This window comes from Phacochoerus africanus, chromosome 4 (assembly GCF_016906955.1).
Source record: "Phacochoerus africanus isolate WHEZ1 chromosome 4, ROS_Pafr_v1, whole genome shotgun sequence".
Classification (NCBI taxonomy): Eukaryota; Metazoa; Chordata; class Mammalia; order Artiodactyla; family Suidae; genus Phacochoerus; species Phacochoerus africanus.
This window is the reverse complement of record NC_062547.1, coordinates 50,892,914-50,912,065: the sequence shown is the minus strand read 5'-3', so window position 1 is coordinate 50,912,065 and position 19,152 is coordinate 50,892,914. Positions and strand designations below refer to the sequence as shown.

Genomic DNA, 19,152 nt, shown 5'->3' with positions numbered 1-19,152 from the left:
ATCCAGTGTTGTCACTGCAGTGGCTTGGGTCACAGCTCTGGTATAATAGGTTCGATCCCTGGCCAGGGAACATCCACATGCTTCAGGTGCAGTTAAAAAAAAAAAAAAAATCCAGTCTGACAGCTTTTATCTTTTAACTACATCATTTGACTTAAACTTATTATAATTATATATATATAATAATATAATATACATATATTATTTTATATTTTTGTAATTTGTTCTACCTTTTTTCTTTTTTTTACTCTCATGATTTCCATTTACCATAGCTTTTTAAAAAAAATCTCCTATGCTAGTATGGAATTTATAAGCTGCTTCTCTTTTCAGTGGCAACTCTAGAAAAAACAGCTTGAATACCTATCAAACTCAAGTTAAATAAGTATATTTATCTTTTTATTAATAAATCATCTTTTTTACATCAGCTCAACCTCAATTACATGGACCTACTAAATCAAGAGTCCCCACTAGGTTTTTCAAGGTAAAATACTTCACATATGCCCCTTTCCCATTACTTGTTCCCTCATGTGACACATGCAAATTTCTTCTTGGCCCATTATTAATTACTACCTTCTTTTATCATTTTCATCCTATCCCATTTGATACACCTAAACTTACAATTCAGATTTTTAATCTCTCATATGGACTAATATAAGAGTTTCTTAACTAGTTTCCCTTATCCAGGCCTTATTCACTTCAAATCTATCTTCCAGACAGTTTCTAGAGTGATACACATAGAATACAAATCTGATTATGTCACTTTTATGCCTCAAACATTTCATGACTCAAATTTCTTATTCTTTTGGTAGTAATTTTAAGTGTACTCTGTTCTACAGAAGCAACTCAGTAACAGAAGCTTGCCTCAAGTTGTTTTATACATAAATCTCTTTGAGCCTCAGTTAAAATGAAGATAACATAAAAATCTATCTCAAAGAGTTGCTTAAAAGGAAGAGATGAGATAATCATGTAGTTCTCAGCATAATACCTTGGTAAAAAATCAAGACACATTAGCTGATATTATGATTATTATAATTATTACAGTTGTTAGCATCAATTTCCTCTGCAGTTATGGTTCTGATGCTAAAATTGTTGGAAAACATCTAACTTTTGAGTCTGAGCTCCACACTAAAATGCCTCCATGGTCTTACTCCCATCTTCCCAATCCAGATGTCACCACCCACACCTGTGTGGTCAAGTACTGAACTAGTATAGCTCTCAGAGCACTTCTTTCAGTTTGGTATCTTTTGCTCGTGTTCTTTCTGCCTGATGTCCCCTTCATTAACATGAGTTTCTGGAAGTTCCTGCTGTATTCCTCCTGCCTAGCACAGCACCCACTATACAGCAAGCATGAACTAATAAGTTCTCTGAATGGTGATAAGAATAACTTAATGTTGTTAAAACTTTATTAAAAGCTGAACCAATAAGTTCTCTGAATGGTGATATGAGTCACTATTAAAAGATGTTAAAGCTTTTATGAAAAGCTATCAGAGAAAACATTTATGAATTCAGATAGGGAAAGTATAAAATATACATGAAAAGATGGATAAATTCAATTATACTAAATAAAAATTTTCTCCATCAAAAAATAGCATAAAAAATGAAGCCTCAGACTGAAAGAAATTACCTAGGAAGTATTAAAAGGATAAGTGTCCAAAAAACCTTTTAAAAACACTACTAAAATCAATAGCAAAAAAGCCACACAAGACAATAATATGAACTTACAACTTACAAAAGAGGAAATCAAAACAACTGAAAAACATATGAAAAGGAGCTCTAACACCTCTATTAATCCAAAGAATTCAACCTAATAAATTCATGAGGTATGATTTTAAAACTACTTCAATAGCCAAAATTAAAGCCTGATAATTCTAAGTTTTCATGAGGAAACTATACTATCATAGGGAGCTATCATACTGCTGGGAGGAATGTAAAAAAGATGCCTATACCCTATGACCCAGTTATTACAGTGATTTTTATTAATTCCATGATTAGTTTTTATCACAGAAACACTCTAAGATGATAAGTACAAAAAGGTACATTGTAGATAATTTAAATAATGAAAAAAGTGGACACATCCTAAATTTAAGAATGAAAGAATAAATTATAATAAAATCATACTATAAAATTATTAAACTTCCTCTGAAGATGGCAAATGTTGACTGAAACAAAAGACTAAAACTAAAAATTTATTATTCAAAATTTATAAAACTAAGTAATTATTGAAGAAATTTAAATATAACTTTTTTTTTTTTTGGTCTTTTTGCCATTTCTTGGGCCGCTCCTGCAGCCTATGGAGTTTCCCAGGCTAGGGGTCCAATCGGAGCTGTAGCCACCGGCCTACGCCAGAGCCACAGCAGCGTGGGATCCGAGCCACATCTGCGACCTATACCACAGCTCATGGCAATGCTGGATCCCCAACCCACTGAGCAAGGCCAGGGATCCAACCTGCAACCTCACGGTTCCTAATCAGATTCGTTAACCACTGAGCCACCACGGGAACTCCTAAATATAATTTTCAAGTGAAATGAATTTTGTGGGTAGGTCTACAGCATTTATACTTGTGAACTTCAGACAGATTAACACATCACTAAGACTTCTAGGATATCTTTACAGCAGAGGTATAAATAACAGAGCTAGTGCTAAACATATCAACATGAATAACTCTCCCACATATAAAACTGAGTAAGGAAAGTAAGGCATAAAGTAATTCCATAGAACGACAGTATTTATATATTGCTTAAAACCATACAAAATGCTACTGTATATTGTTCACGTATATGCATATAGTCAAAGCATACATTTGGGGCTAAAAAAAACACCAAATTTGGGACAGTTTTATCTCTAGGTCACTCTCATGTCAGCATATGTAGGAAGTTTCAACTATGCATGATGCTACATGTATTAGAATCATAGATACATGAAGTTTTAATATTTTTTGGAAATAATTTAAAGCTTAGAGAAAAGTTACCAAGAATAAGAACAGGGGGCTGAGCCCCCATCTAACCTTCACCATGATTCATCTAATGTTAAAATTTTTCTCTATTTGCTTTAACATTTGTATTTATGTGCTAGGATGCCCTGATTCTTCCTACAAACACAAACACATATACACAAACACCCGCTTTTCTTTTCAGAGTCATTTGAGTGTATATATCACATTTATCCCTAAATATTTCAGTACGTTTTTCCTAGGAACAAAGATAATATATTTAATATCCTTAACCACTGTACGATTATCACCTTCAGCAAAATTAATGTTATAATATTTTACATCTAATCTTACATCCTTATTCCAATTTTGTTCACTAAACTCAGATATTCTTTTTTATTTATTTTTTTGTCTTTTTGCCTTTTCTAGGGCCGCTCCCACAGCATATGGAGGTTCCCAGGCTAGGGGTCTAATCAGAGCTATGGCTGCCGGCCTACACCAGAGCCACAGCAACATGGGATCTGAGCCGCATCTGCGACCTACACCACAGCTCACGGCAATGCTGGATCCTTAAGCCACTGAGCAAGGCCAGGGATGGAACCTGCAACCTCATGGTTCCTAGTCGGATTCGTTAACCACTGAGCCACAACAGGAACTCCCTCAATGATATTCTTTGGAGCTTACTGCTACAATCAGGATTCATTCTAAACTTGATATTTCATTTAGCTGTGATCCCCCTCCTCATTCAGTATGGAGCTTTTCCAAAACCTTAATTTTTTTTTTATTGAGGTGAAACCACATAACCATAAAATTAACCACTTTAAAGAGAACAATTTATTTATGTGCTTACTGAACTAGCCTTGCATCCCAGGAGTGCAATCATGGCCTATGAACCTTTATCATATCATTAAATTCGGTTTGCTAATTATTTTGTTAAAGATTTTTGCATCTAAGTTCATCAGGGATGTTGGCTTGTGGCTTCCTTTTCCTTGTAAGTGTCCAAGTTTGGCTCTGGAATCAGGGTATGCTGATTACAAAGCCTTTTACTCTTGTAAAATGAGTCTGGAAGTGTTCCCATCTCTTCTATTTTTTAGAAGAGTATGAAATGAATAGGTATTAATCCTTCTTTAAATGTTTGGTTGGATTCAGCAGTGAAGCCATGTGATCTTGGGCTTTTCTTTTTGAGATGTTTTTGATTTCTGACTCAATCTCCTTGCTAGTAATCTGCTGAGATTTTCGATTTCTTTATTATTGTTTTGGTAGGTTGTATATTTCAAGGAATTTATTTATCCTTCTAGATTATCTAATTGTCGGGTTTGTAATTGTTCATAGTACTCAATTATGATGCACAGTGTTTCTGGGGTATCAGCTTTCCTCTCTTTCATATCTTTTTTTTTTTTGTCTTTTTAGGGCCACAATCATGGCATATGGAAGTTCCTAGGCTAGTGATCTGATCGCAGGAGATGCAGCTGACAGCCTATGCCACAGCCCCAGTCACATGGGATCTGAGTCCCATCTGTGAGCTACACCACAGCTCATGGCAAGGCCAGATCCCTAACCCACTAAGCAAGACCAGGGATCAAACCCACATCCTCATGGATACTAGTCGAGTTCATTACCACTGAGCCATGATGAGAACTCCCATGCCTGACTTTGAGGCTTCTCTCACTTTTTTTCTTAGTTTAGCTAAAGGTTTGTCAATTTTACTTATCTTTTTTAAAAAACAGCTTTTAGTTTCATTGAGCTCTTCTTTTTTTACCTTTTGCTAACTCTGGGCTACATTTGTTCCTCTTTTTCTAGTTCCTAGGGGTGTAAAGTTAGGATATTTGAGGTCTTTCTTTTTCCTTAATGTATACACTTATCACTGTAAACATCGCTCTTAAATCTACTTTTGCTGTATTCTCATAAGTTTTTGTGTGTTCTTTTCCATTTTCATTTATCTTATTTTTAAAATTTCCTTTTCCATTTCATCATTGACCCACTGGTTGTTCATAAGCACGTTGTTTAATCTCCACACATTTTTATATTTACAAGTTGTCCTCTTCTTACTGATTTCTAGTCTCACATCATTTTGGCTAAAAAACACACGATTCAATTTCAATCTCCACAAATTTATTAAGACTTGTTTTGTGGCCTAATATATGATTCGTACTAGAGAATGTCCCACATGTGCTTGAGAAGAATGTGTATTTTGCTGCTGTTGAACATAAGGTTCTGTATGCCTGTTAGGTCCATCTGCTATAAAATGTTAAGTCCTTACTATTTGCCTTCTGATTCTCTGGATGATTTATTCACTGTTGAATGTAGGGTACTGAAGTCCTCTACTATTACTGTATTACTGTCAATTTTTTCCTTCAGACCTCTTAATATTTGCTTTACATATTTAAGTGCTCTGTGGTTAGGTGTATAAATGTTTACAACTGTGATGAATTGATTATTTTATCATTATACAATGACCTTGTTTCTTACTAAGTTTTTGGCTTAATGTCTATTTTGTCTATTACCAGTGTACCTACCTGTGCTTTCTTTTGACTTCTTTTTGCATGAAATATATGCTTATATACCTTCGCCTTCAGTCTATATGTACCATAAAAGGTGAAGTGAGCTTTTTGTCTTTTGCTTTTTTAGGGCCACACCCATAAGCATATGGAAGTTCTGGGCTAGGGGTCTAATTGGAGCTGCAGCTGTCAGCCTATGCCACAGACACAGCAACATGGGATCTAAGCTGCATCTGCGACCTACATCACAGCTCATAACAACGCTGGATCCTCAACCCACTGAGCGAGGCCAGGGATCAAACCCACAATCCGTATCCCCATGGACACTAGCCGGGTTCATTCCTACTGAGCTACACTGGGAACTCCCAAGGTGAGACTTTTTTACTTTAGGCTCTGGTGAGAATAGCAGTCAGCGCCTAGATTGCACTTATTAAAACCTGAACATTGTAAAGAATGCAATCAAACCCCTTTTAGGGAAACACTGGGAGAGATTTTTGCCTCTCCCCTCTGCACTGAGCCTGTAGGGATAACCACAGTGAGTGCTCACACATCCACTGAGAACTGCTATGTTGCTATAGTCCTACAGGACTTGTGAACACAAGCTCGGTTGGCTTTTGGAGATAGGAATTTGAGGGGATCATCCCTCAGGTGGGAGACTTAAAAGTTGATATGTAAGAAGTACAGTCCAAAACTTTCATTCTTCAGGGAGAAGCTGAGTATTGGGAGTTCCCTCTCTATACTCCTGTTATGTCAGGAGTGGGGTTTATGGCAAGAGTGTATTTCTATCTTACCTATCCATTCCAATGTGGGTATTTTCTTAGGAGCCCAAGGTATAGTAGTCACTCAACTTTCTAGATTTCTCTCACAGGAAATTGTTCTGTGTGTAGCTGTCTGTGAGAGAGTGAGATTCAGGAGTCTCCTATGTTGCCATCTTGGTCCCCAGTCTCAGCTAGCCCTCATTGCCTGGATTTTCATATTTAATTTCTAGTTGGTCTGCCACTACCCCCAAATAAGATTACAACTTAGACAACAGAGTTCAAGTTTTATCCTTTCATTTCCTGTGGGGTTCAATATTATTTTTACTGACAATGATGTTGTGGGTTTTAGCTTTCCACCCTTTTGATGGCAAAGTGGATGATTTTGTGGCCAGCCCTGTCCTGGTAAAACTATCATTCCTACTGATGAAGGTGACATGCAGGAAAGATGTGAGCAACCCCAGGTAAGAATTCTGCAGATTTCTACTGTTCTTATTCAAAGTACTAGCACGAATAATAGTTTCTGAGTTTGTTGTTTGCTTTTGGTGAATTTCCAGAGCACTGAAATAGTTGTATTCAGTGTTTTCTATCTAGTTTTAGATCCTAGTTTTAGGATTTTCTGCACTCTTCATACTGCCATAACCAGAATTATAATCCTTGATGATGTCAGTTTTGCTCACCTACACTTTTGTTTAATGCTGTCTCATTTCCCCAATGCATACTCCATATTTTTCCTTATAACTCATAAGCAATTTGTGTTCATACACAAATATCCTGTTCCTGACCAAAATTTCTGCTTAGATTTGGCATCTATTGGTAATGACTATTTGAATTAGTCTTTACTATGATGATTATAAAATGATTTTCCAAATCCAGCACTTCTTCCACATTCACCAGTTGATACTCAACATTCTGCAATAAGTAGAATCCTTATTTATTCCTCCGCTAACCTGCTTATTTATACACTCATTATCAGTATGGACTCATGGATTTCTGTTTTTATTCCAACAGTCTATAAGTCATTTCTGCCCTTAATTATTTTTGTGCCAAATAATCCTAGACAGTGGGACTCCTTTAAACCTAGGTCTTGTGTCTCAGTGACATGAACTCATTTTTTTAAAAGTTCTCTCATAGTTTCTAGCTTTACAATACAATCCAGGCTCATATTGTACCTACCCTGAAGTCTGCTACTTCTCCAAGAAGGCCTGATCCTTTTTGTGAATAACAGCATTAAAGACCAAGAATTCTGGGTATTAGGGTAAATATTAGATTATTTCTTCTAGGGCATCTTTGTTTCTGGGCTACTTCTGCAAGTAGAGCTGGGAAATATATGCTCTATGAATATCATGCACATATACATATATAAACACATACACATACATACACATAGACATATATATGTATACACACATATACATATATTTGAGAAATCCTGATTCCACATCATTCCTTTAAATTTCAGTCTCTTCTCAAAGGGTCTCTCGATGGACTCCAATACATATCTGTATGTCCCCTTTTCCAGTGAGAACCCTGGATCCTAATAACAAAAACGTATTTATTCATTTGCTAAGTTTTATATTACATATAAACTGCAGAATTTTTTCAGCCATTCTAACTCAAAAAAAATCACACCAACTAAAAAGGAGCTCAGAATTTGTTTGCAACTCTCTCCTCAAATCTCTCCAAAACTGAGGTTATACAGTCAAATACTGCATTCATAAGTTTCTTTAATTTTTCCTCTTCAGTGTGATTATTTTATTCATTTAGAAGACATGAAAGTGTATTTGTTTCTGTATGCTTTCAGTTTTGATATTTTTTGTTTCTTCATGATTGATCCAATGTTATTTTCTTAAGATGTAAGACCTATCTATACTTTAAGAAGTCAAAACTATATAAGAACATCTACTCAGAGAAGTGTTACTCCTCCCCTGAATTAATAGTTTTGTGCCAATATCAATTTCCTGATTGTTATAATGTACTATGATACATAAGACATTATTGTCAGGGAAAAGTAGGTGATGTATTCTTGAGGATTCTCTGTACCAATTTTGCAACTTCTTGTAATCAAAGTATTTAAAAATAAAATTTATATTAAAAAGTCTGTAGCTGTATTAATTTCCAATGGCTATTATATCAAATTAATAGCTGAAAGCAACACAAATATACTATCTTAAAGTCAAGAGGTCAGAAGTCGTACTCTTGGGTTTTCCAGCTTCTGGCAACTGCCCACATTCCTGAGCACATGGCTCCCTTTCAGTGTCAAAGCTGAGAGGCCAGTCAAGTCATTCTCCCTTATGTGATGTCAGAGTGCGTCACTCTGACACTGACTCTTTTTGCTTCTGTCTCCCATCTTTTAAAGAGCTTTATGATTACACTGGGCCACATAAAGAAACTCAACTCAAGTTGGATTTTGAAGCAGAAGTTAGAGAGATAAGAGCAATAAGGCTTTCAAAGTTGACAAAAGATCACATGTAAAGGAACAGAGACTGAGGGAGGAAAAGGCACTCAGAGAGGACTAGAAGTAGTTCTGCCAAGGGCAGGTTCATAAAGATTCATATACCATGGGAAGGAGCCCAACTTTTTTCCTGAAGACTCTGGGGGAGAACTTTCCCCTCTCCACTCCCATCTGATCCCTCTGTAATCTCCCACAAAAAAGGATAATCCAGTAGAAAATAAAATTCATAGCATCATTTAGTATTAGATAAATTGTGAAGAAAGAAGACATAGAGTTGTAAGGGACTCTATCTTACATCAGTAAAAATAATCAATTCGTGATATCAAGGGGTGAAATATTACACCATATTTACTAAGAGATGATTTATGTCTCATGTATTAGAAATGAGTTAGGGACATAGAGTTCCTGCTGTGGCACAGTGGATTAAGAAGCCAACTGTAGTGGCTCCAGTCACTGAAGAATTGCAGGTTCAATCCCTAGCCCAGTGTACTGGGTGAGGGATTTGGCATTGTCACAGCTATGGCAAAGGTCACAACTGTGACTAGGGTTCAATCCCTCACCTGGGTACTTCCACAGACCGTGGGTATGGCAGAAAGAAAGACAAGAAAGGAAGGGAGGGAGGAAGAGAAAAAGAAAACCAAAGAAAAGAAGAGACAATTCTGGCGCTTTAAGAGTAAATTATTTAATGAATAACATAGAATGTTAGAGAATAATATAGAAATGAAAATTATTTAATGTAATATAAAATAATATAGAATAATTTACTCATGACTAACTGAAGTAGAGCTTAAATCTTGTATTTTTAAATATCACATGCTTTCTTAAGTTTTAGACAATTAATAATCTCAAGTATTTTAAGAAATTACATTAATGTTTTATTCCTAACTAGCAACACAGGTTGCTTGTTCATAGCTACAGAGTTATTTACAAATTCATTTTCTTTGAACTACTAGTCATAATCAGTTTTCTACATAACCTTGAATTGTTTCCTAGTCTTTGGTAGCTAATGTCCATCCAAAGCTACACAATAACAGTAGAAAAGACAATATGAAAAACAAAACATTCCAGTGATAATTCCTACTGATTTCACTACAATGATACATACACATCCTGTTGATTATTTAAATAGTAAAACATTCTGAAAAATTACTTCCTGATCCTAACTTTTCCTTAGGGGTTAAAGTTCTAAAATTCCTAGCATCAAACATTAATGAACATATTTGTTTCCTGTTTTGAAAAAAAGAAAAACACCAAGAACATTTCTCCAGAATCCTCAATCCTCCCCCTCTCTGAATAACACTTTATGTTGCACAAATTGAACACAAGGTCTCAGCTTTTAAGTGGGCAAATTGTTGTAATAACCACATTTTATAAGAATATGAATCTCTTAAGTCTTTGAAGAGCAAACTGAAGTTTTAGACAAGAGAATTTTGGGACAATGAGGGATAACAGTTAACATCTATCTTGCCTCAGAGCACCTGTGTTCATTGAAGAGTCACTCAATTCACAGACAGAGGTAGCTATTTAGTGGTAGCAATAACACCATAAAGGGAAAATGGAGAAGAAGTTGTTTGTTTTTTGTCTTTTTAAGGCCACACCTATGTGATATGGAGGTTCTCAGGCTAGGGGATCAAATCAGAGCTATGGCTGCCGGCCTATACCACAGCCACAGCAATGCAAGATCTGAGCCAGGTCTGCAACCTACACCACAGCTCATGGCAATGCTGGATCCTTAACCCACTGAGCAAGGCCAGGGATCAAACCTGCGTCCTCATGGATGCTAGCCAGATTCGTTTCTGCTAAGCCATGATGAGAACTCCTGGAGAATCTGGTTTTGAACTGGATTCTTCTGAACTGTCTTTAAATGATACTATGTAGGAAGCACATACTTTATTTATGTGTAATTCTAGCAAATGTAGTACACTAGTCAACAAGTACTCCATTGGTCAATGACTGTCAGTCTTTGGTATTTAAAAAAGGTTTCTTTATAAAGCTAGCATAAATGTTTAATGTTTCATTTTGAAAAGAAAGCAATCAATTGCCTGAAAATATTCTGACTTCTGAATGCTCACTCAAGCTTCATCAAACATATTGCTATTTCATGAAGGCATGTCATGACTCCATGCCACTGCTTACATTTTTCTGCCTGGAATGTCCTTCTTCCACTTTTCTAGCTATCAGGAGCTAGCTCGTGGTATCTCTAGTACTGCACTAATTATATTCTACTATAATTTTAAAACTATCTGTTTCTCCACTAGGCTAAAGATATTAATTATCTGGGATAAGGGCTGAAGATTTTTTCATCTTTATATCCCTAGCACAGGACCTGGCACATGGTAATGGTTTTGTAAACATTAAATGAGAAAAATATACTCCTGCATTTAGGCATTACAGAAACTTTGTTCTCTGTACCATTTATTTCAACAAATTAAATTGAAATGTCCTCCCTAGAAATCCTTAGGGCTCTGGAATAAAGTAAACATGGTAAGAAGTTTCTTCAGAAAAGTCCTCTACAACAGATTAGTGAGAAGATTTAATTTGCTTCAAATCCCCAAGACAAAGAGCTGACAATCAGACTATCAAAAAATGATGTCATAAATATAGCTACAGTAAAACACTAAATTTCTTATTTTCATTTTTTCTATGTAGAGCACAATATGCCATTAATAGTAATGGTCTAAACTCATGCACATATATTCTCCAAATACCCTTACACCACATACATTTAAGAAAGAAAATGGCTACTTCATTTTTTTGCCATTATAATTGAAAAATAAGAATAAAGAAAGTAATAACACTATATGAATAAGCTAGGAACACTAAATGAAAATAGAAATATGATCCAAGACACTAGATTTTGTACATTTAAGGAAAAAGAACAAAAAAATCATTCTACAACTTATGCATTAAACAGGTGGTTTATAAATTTACCAATCAACATATTCTTATAAAAGCTATTACCTTTAAAGAGAATAATTTTGTACAACCTCAGCCTTTATTATTCCTCTGCCATCTTTCTTCTATTTAAGGAACATAAAATATTTTTGCTACCTTTTATAAGTTAATGTCACTTTAAGAATAATTATATAACATTACAGAGAGAAGTTTCTCCAAAGAAAGACAAAAGAGAGAATGCCAAATGATTTCCACTAAAATATTTAAAAACAGAAATAACTTTCTGAACAGCGAGTTATGGCTACAATCAACATTTTAAAGATATTTATGTAAAACGCAAAAATAATGTTTGTAAGTTAAACTGAAGAAAAAACTTTAGCTATTTTAATATATTTTTTAAAAAATCTGTTATTTTGGAATTCCCATCATGGTGCAGCAGAAATGAATCCTACTAGGAACCATGATCATGGGTTCGATCCTGGGTCTTGCTCAGTGGTCAAGGATCCAGTGTTGCAGTGAGCTGTGGTGTAGGTTGCAGACACGGGTCGGATCTGGCATTGCTGTGGCTGTGGCGTAGGCCGGGAACTGTAGCCCTGATTAGATCCCTTGCCTGGGAACCTCCATATGCTAGGGTGTGGCCGGGGAAAAAAAAATTCTGTATTTAGTATTGGAGATAATCAACACAGAAACAATGAATCAATACTAGTTAATGAAAAGCTGGCTAAAGTTAAATATGGGTGAGCAAAAAGAAAGTACGCATATAAAAAAGTTTATACCAAGATAAAATCATGAAGAAACAGAAATTCTGATCATACCAATAATGAGTGAGGAAACTGAAACAGTAATTAAAACCTACCAACAAAGCAAAATCCTGGACCAGACAGTTTTGCAGGTGAATTCTATCAAACATTTAAAGAAGAATTAATACCAATTCTTCTCAAACTCTTACAAAAAAATTTAAAAGAGGAAGGAACATTTACTAAGGCCAGAATTACCTAAATAATAAAGTCAGATAAGGACACTACAAGAAAAGAAAACTGTATGCCAATATTACTGATGAATACTGGAAATTCTATAAAATACCAGTAAAATGAATTCAACAGCACATTAAAGGTTCATACACAATGATCAAGTGGGATTTATTCTCAGGATGCAAGGAAGGTTCAACATATACAAATCAATCAATGTGATATACCATGCTAATAGAATTAAAGATTTAAAAGAATTCCTATGGAAATCTCAATGGAAGCAGAAAAAATATTTGACATAATTAACATCCTTTCATGATAAAAACTCTCAACAAATTGGGTACGAAAAAAAAAAAAAAAAAAACAACTCCAACATAATAAATGCAATATCTGGCAAGCCCACAGCTAACATGTTATTTAACAGTGAAGTGTGAAAGCTTTCCCACTAAGATCAGGATCAAGGCAAGGTGTCTCCTTCTTTTCAACATAGTGCTGGAGTTCTACCCAGACCAATTAGGCAAGGAAAAGAAATAGAATGTATCCAATTCTAAATGAAAGAAGTAAAACTGTCTCTGTTTTAAGATGATATAATGTTATACACAGAAAATCCTTAAGACACTACCAAAAAGCTGACAGAACTAAAATCAACATACAAAAAACAGCTGCATTTCTATATACTAATGATGAACTATCTGAAAAAGAAATGAAAGAATCCTATTTACAATAGCATCAAAACCAATAAAATACTTAGGAAAAAATTTAACCATGGAGGTAAAAGATCTGTATGTTGAAAATTATGAGATTCATCAATTATTAAAGAGACTGAAAATGAAATAAATGGAAATATATCCTGTGTTCATAGACCAAAAGAATTAACATTGCCAAAATACCCATATTACCTCAAACTTCCCATAGAGTCAATGCAAGCAAAATTCTAATGATATTTTCCAGAGACATAGAATAAACATCAATCTCAAAATTTATATGGAATCATTAAAGTTCCTGGATAGCCAAAACAGTCCTAAGAAAGAAGAACAGAGCTGGAGGCATCACGATTTCTGGTTTTAAACTATATTACAAAGCTACAATAATCCAAACAGCATAGTAATGGCATAAAAAGAGACACACAGATCAATGGTATAGAATTGAAAGTATAGAAGGAAACTCACATATATAAAATCAACTAATATTTGACAAAGAAGCCAAAAACATTCAATTGGGAAAGGATAGTCTCTTCAATAAATGGCACTGGAAAAACTGGATATTCATATGCAAAAGAATGAAACTGGACATCTATCTCACACCACTCACACACACAAAACATGAAATGAATTAAATATGTAAATGGAAGAATAAAAACTATAAAACTATTGTAAGTAAACAGGGGAAAAGCTACTTGACCTTAGTTTTAGCAATGATTTTTTTGGTATATGACACCAAAGCCCAGGAGCAAAATAAAAAATAAACAAGTAGGACTACATCAACTAAAAAGTTTCTGAACAGCAAAAGAAACAATGAGCAAAATGAAAAGGGCAATCTACAGAATAGGAGAAAATACATGCAAACCATCTGTCTGATAAGATAGTAACATCTAAAACAATCAGGAACTCAAACAACTCAGTAACAAAAAGAAAAAAAGATTTAAAAAATGGACAAGGGACTTTGATAAACATTTTTCCAATGAAAACTCTCAAATGCCAATATGCACATGAAAAGATGCTCAACTTTACTAATAATCACTTTTTATAAATCAGAACCACAATGAAATATTTTACAACAGCTAGAATAAGTCTTATCGAAAGAGGGAATCCTTTGACACTGTTGGTGGAAATGTAAACTAGAGCAACCACTAGGGAAAACAGTATGAAGGCTCCTCAAAAAATTAAAAATAGAACTACCATATGATCCAGCAACCTCACTTCTGGTTATGTATGTAAAGGAAATGAAATCACTATCTCAAAGAGATATGTATACTTACGCATTCACTATAGCATTATTCACAACAGCCAAGACATGGAAACAACCTAAATGTCCAGCAATGGATGAATGGAAAAAGAAAATGTACATACAATACAATGGAGATATTATCCAACCATAAAAAAAAGTAAACCCTGTCTTTAATGACAACATTGATAGATCGTGAAGGTACTATGCTGAGACAAGTCAGATAGAGAAAGATAAATACTCTACATTCTCACTTGTATATGAAATCTAAAAAAGCTGAACTCATAGAAATAAGAGTAGAATGGTGCTTGCCAAGGGCTAAGGAGTGGGGAAGTTGAATGATACTGTCAAATAGTACAAATTCCAAGATGAATAAATTCTGGGGATCTGATTGTGGCATGTTGAATATAATTAACAACGCTGTATTATACAGTTGGAAATTACGAAAAGAGTAGCTGTTAAATGATATCAGCACATCACACACACGTGATTGTTATGTTAGGGGATGGAGATGTTAACTAATCTTACTGTGGTAATCAATCTGCAATATATATAAGCCATCAGATCATCATATTGTAAACTTAAAAATATGTTTTAGGTCAATAATGTCTCAATAAATACAGATGATATATAACCAATGTCGTTTTACTATGGAAACAGAACGATGACAGTGAAAGGCCCAAGATCATTTTAGTCCCTTATTAAAAATATCTAATAAATAGCATATATAAAAATTGGAGAACAAATATTCTAAAACTAGTGTGTTTGGGAGTTCTTTCTGTGGCACAATGGGTATAAGGATCTAGCATTGCTGCAGCTGTGCCATAGGTCACAGCTACAGCTCAGATTCTATCCCTAGCCTGGAAACTTCCATATGCTGCAGGTGCAGACAAAAAAAACAAACAAAAAACCCTAGTGTGGGAGTTCCCGCATGGCAGTGGTTAATGAATCCGACTAGGAACCATAAGGTTGCGGGTTCAATCCGTGGCCTTGCTCAGTGGGTTAACGATCCGGCATTGCCATGAGCTGTGGTATACGTCGCAGACGCGGCTCGGATCCTGCGTTGCCGTGGCTGTGGTGTAGGCCAGCAGCTAGAGCTCCGATTCGACCCCTAGCCTGGGAACCTCCATATGCCACGAGAGCGGCCCAAGAAAATGGCAAAAAGACAAAAAAAAAAAAAAAAACCAAAACCCTAGTGTGTTTGCAGTTATAAACCAAATTATAGGTGAACATGTATGACAAAAGATGCCATGAGAATTTCATAAAATTATTTGGGTCAAGGAGGGGTACCTGAATTAAGCAGCTATTGACTAGATTAAAATCAGAGGGGTTGTAAAAACCAGTTCCTGTGAATACAATCTTACTAACATAAAAAATTATAGTTATCTATACTTATACACAAATGTTCAGGTAAACAAAAACAATTCGCACAGACTACGAGAAGATACAAACAAATAAAACAGATGTTAAGTTGGAGATGAAGGTGGTTAATAGAAAATTATAAGGGATGAGGTAAGTGATGGCAGACAATCCACATAGTTCAGGCAAACACAGAGACCTCTGAAACTGCGCAAAACAAATTCATTATCCTAACAATCCCTGGAGAGAAGAACCAAGGAAATGCTATCACTACATTTAGACCTTTCACAAGAAAACAAGTCAAGGCTACAAAAGAATCTTATAGCCTAATCTGTTTCCTGTCTATGCTTTGTAAAATCCACCACCACTAGCCCATCCTCAACCCAGGTAATGAACTCTGATAACAGTCTAATGTTGGCCTTCAACAACAGTCCAACCAAAACGACGGGTGATAAGAGCATGCCTTTAGACAGAATTATCAGCACCACATGCTCTGGGAACTATAACTCTGCATACAATGCTGTTTTAGAGGCATCTTTCTTTCTCCTCTCCTTTCTTATCTTTTCCTTATTCTTCCCCTGAAAAAGTAAATTTTGAGTATGTAAGCAAAAGATAATTAAGCTCAAAGTTCTAGAGAGTAAAATAATGAAATCTGATATTCAAATGGCTAATTATCATGTGTTCTGGCATGCTTCAAGCATAACTTTCCTAGGAAGTATGATTACGATTTTCTTCATGGCTACTGTATTAATTTATTCAACAAACATTGATGCCTTCTGTGCCCAAGGCACTATGCCAAATATAGAGGATAAAAAGAATAAAAGACAAGGCAGTTTTTGAAGCTCTCTGTTCGGTAAGGGGAAAACTCTCTATTAATAAAAAAGGAAAAGGCACTGAGTAGGAGTTAGATACTACCTCTGAAGACATCTGGGAATCAGTATATCAGTCCTGTACTGCCAACTCTAGACTTTTGCTATCTGAGAATAAAAGCTCTAATTTGTTCAAGCACTGTCCTTTTTTGTTCACTTTTTGGCCATGCGGTATGTGGAAGTTCTAGAGACATAGATCGAACCCGCAACACAGCAGCAACCTAAGCCACTGCAGGGACAAACCCGGGTCCTTAACCCACTGTGCCAAAAAAGAACTGACAAGCATTGCACTTAAAAAAAGAAGGTTGGGAGTTCCCATCGTGGCGCAGTGGTTAACGAATCTGACTAGGAACCATGAGGTTGCAGGTTCGATCCCTGCCCTTGCTCAGTGGGTTAAGGATCCGGTGTTGCCATGAGCTGTGGTGCAGGTTGTAGATGCGGCTCGGATCCTCTGGTGTAGGCTGGTGGCTACAGCTCTGATTAGACCCCTAGCCTGGGAAACCTCCATATGCTGTGGGAGCGGCCCAAGAAATGGCAAAAAGACAAAAAAAAAAAAGAGAGAAGGTATATAAATGAAGAGTTAAATGCCTGTACAAATTTTCTAAATATTTTTATCATAAGATAGAGCACAAATATCTATACAAATCAAATGTATAGTTTAATGAATTATCTTACAAACACCACCTCAGTCAAGAAAGAGAACTTTGCCAGCAACCCTAGAAGACCCTTCCAAACACAACCACCTCTCCACTGCCATAAGTAAACATTATCCTGACTTTATTCTATTAATCATTTTCCTAATTTTTCCTCTAGGCAATTTTATTACCCAAATGTGCATCACTAGACACTACAGTTCAATCTCACTCTATTAAAAATAGGATGTGTTTCAAATCTCTTTTAATCTAGAGGTTCCTCCTCCATTTCTTTTCTTTCCTTGTAATTTATTTGTTAAAGAATGTGGGACATTTGACCAGCAGGTTCCAAGAGCTCAGATTTTGACAACTACAGTCTCTTGGTGCAGTGTGTTCCCCATTGCTGTATTTTCTGTAATCAGAATTAGATTAATTTCTCTGGCCAAAATGTAGGTAGTGTTTGGCAAGGCTAGGCACATAATATCTGCTAGTTTTTCTTCCTATGATAACAGTTTTTGATGCTAAGGTCTTCATTCACTGAAGGTTGTAAAATGATGTTCTATTCTGATAATTTGTTTAGAATACCTTTAAAAAGATAAGTCCAGTCTCCCAAGGCAATAGAAATAAAATCAAAAATACAGATGACTATGACAAAGACTGAATCAAAGAGACCGGGATGCTCACACTCAGGTAAAGTTAAGCAGGAATCTCTAGCAGCCCTGGTCTGAGACATACTCATTTGTTCCCCCTTTTTTGGCTGCCCAGCAGTACACTAGTTAAGATTAGAACCCATAAAATTTTATCTTTTATATTCAGGTATTTAATGGTTTGCTTTTTATTTTCCTGATTCATGTCAGATGATGTGAGCTTAAAATAAATCTTTCTTTCAGAGGCTTCTATAAGAACACTGAAAATGGGAGAACAAGACATACCTAACTGCTGGAACAGCAGAGCCACACTAGTGCCTGTGACAGGAAGACTATCATGCAGGGGAGTCTGGATCAGCTGTCTATCTCCTGCACCCAAGGAAAACAGTTTCTGCAGAATGGAGGAAAAACACACACACACCCATGCAATTAATTTCTTCTCAGATATTTTCTGAAGATAAAAAAATTTCTTTGAAATTCAAATTTAGAGCAGATGATAACCATATAAGATCGATCCAGTTACTAGATGCAAAGGACAATAATGCAGCCGAAAACACTCAAGCTACTCTGTGCTCAAGTGAACATGGTATAAGAAAACTCAGGGAGTTCCCCTTGTGGATCAGCAGAAACGAATCTAACTAGTATCCATGATGATGTGGGTTCGACCCCTGGCCTTGCTCAGTGGGTTAAGGATCCAGTGTTACTGTGAGCTGTGGTGTAGGTCACAGACACGGCTCGGATCCTGTGTTGCTGTGGTTGTGGTGTAGGCCAGCAGCTGCAATTCCAATTCCACCCCTAGCCCAGGAATTTCCATATGCCACAGGCACGGCCCAAAAAAGGAGAAAAGAAAAAATTCAATAGTTGAAAGGTGAAAATTTAATAATGATGAAATATAAATCACTGATAATAATATTTAACTAAAAAATAATAAATAGTACGTTAAGACCAACATTTATACGCCAGTTAAATGTCAATACAACTGGAAAAATAGAAGAAATATAGTAATATGAACTACACAAGTAATCTTAAAATTTCTAGTCGACATAATAAAAACTACTTAAAATGAAAAAATAAATAAGTAAAATAAAATCATGCCAACAAAAATGCCATCATAATAAAGGCTCCTAAAACAACTTAGCTGCTTTAAAGTTTAGGTCCAACTGTGGCCAAACCCACATTTCATATTCTGCTCTTGGAGCAGAAA

General features: G+C 35.6%; 1 protein-coding gene across 2 annotated transcripts in view; it reads right to left on the bottom strand.

Annotated features, from left to right (window-relative positions):
• SBF2 (SET binding factor 2) overlaps nucleotides 1-19,152 on the bottom strand; it is a 456,096-nt gene that overhangs the window by 200,366 nt on the left and 236,578 nt on the right. For both annotated transcript variants that reach the window (XM_047776309.1, XM_047776310.1), the window contains exon 6: nucleotides 18,234-18,339. In XM_047776309.1, coding sequence (XP_047632265.1) covers nucleotides 18,234-18,339 — 106 coding nt within the window. The remainder of the gene's footprint in view (nucleotides 1-18,233; nucleotides 18,340-19,152) is intronic.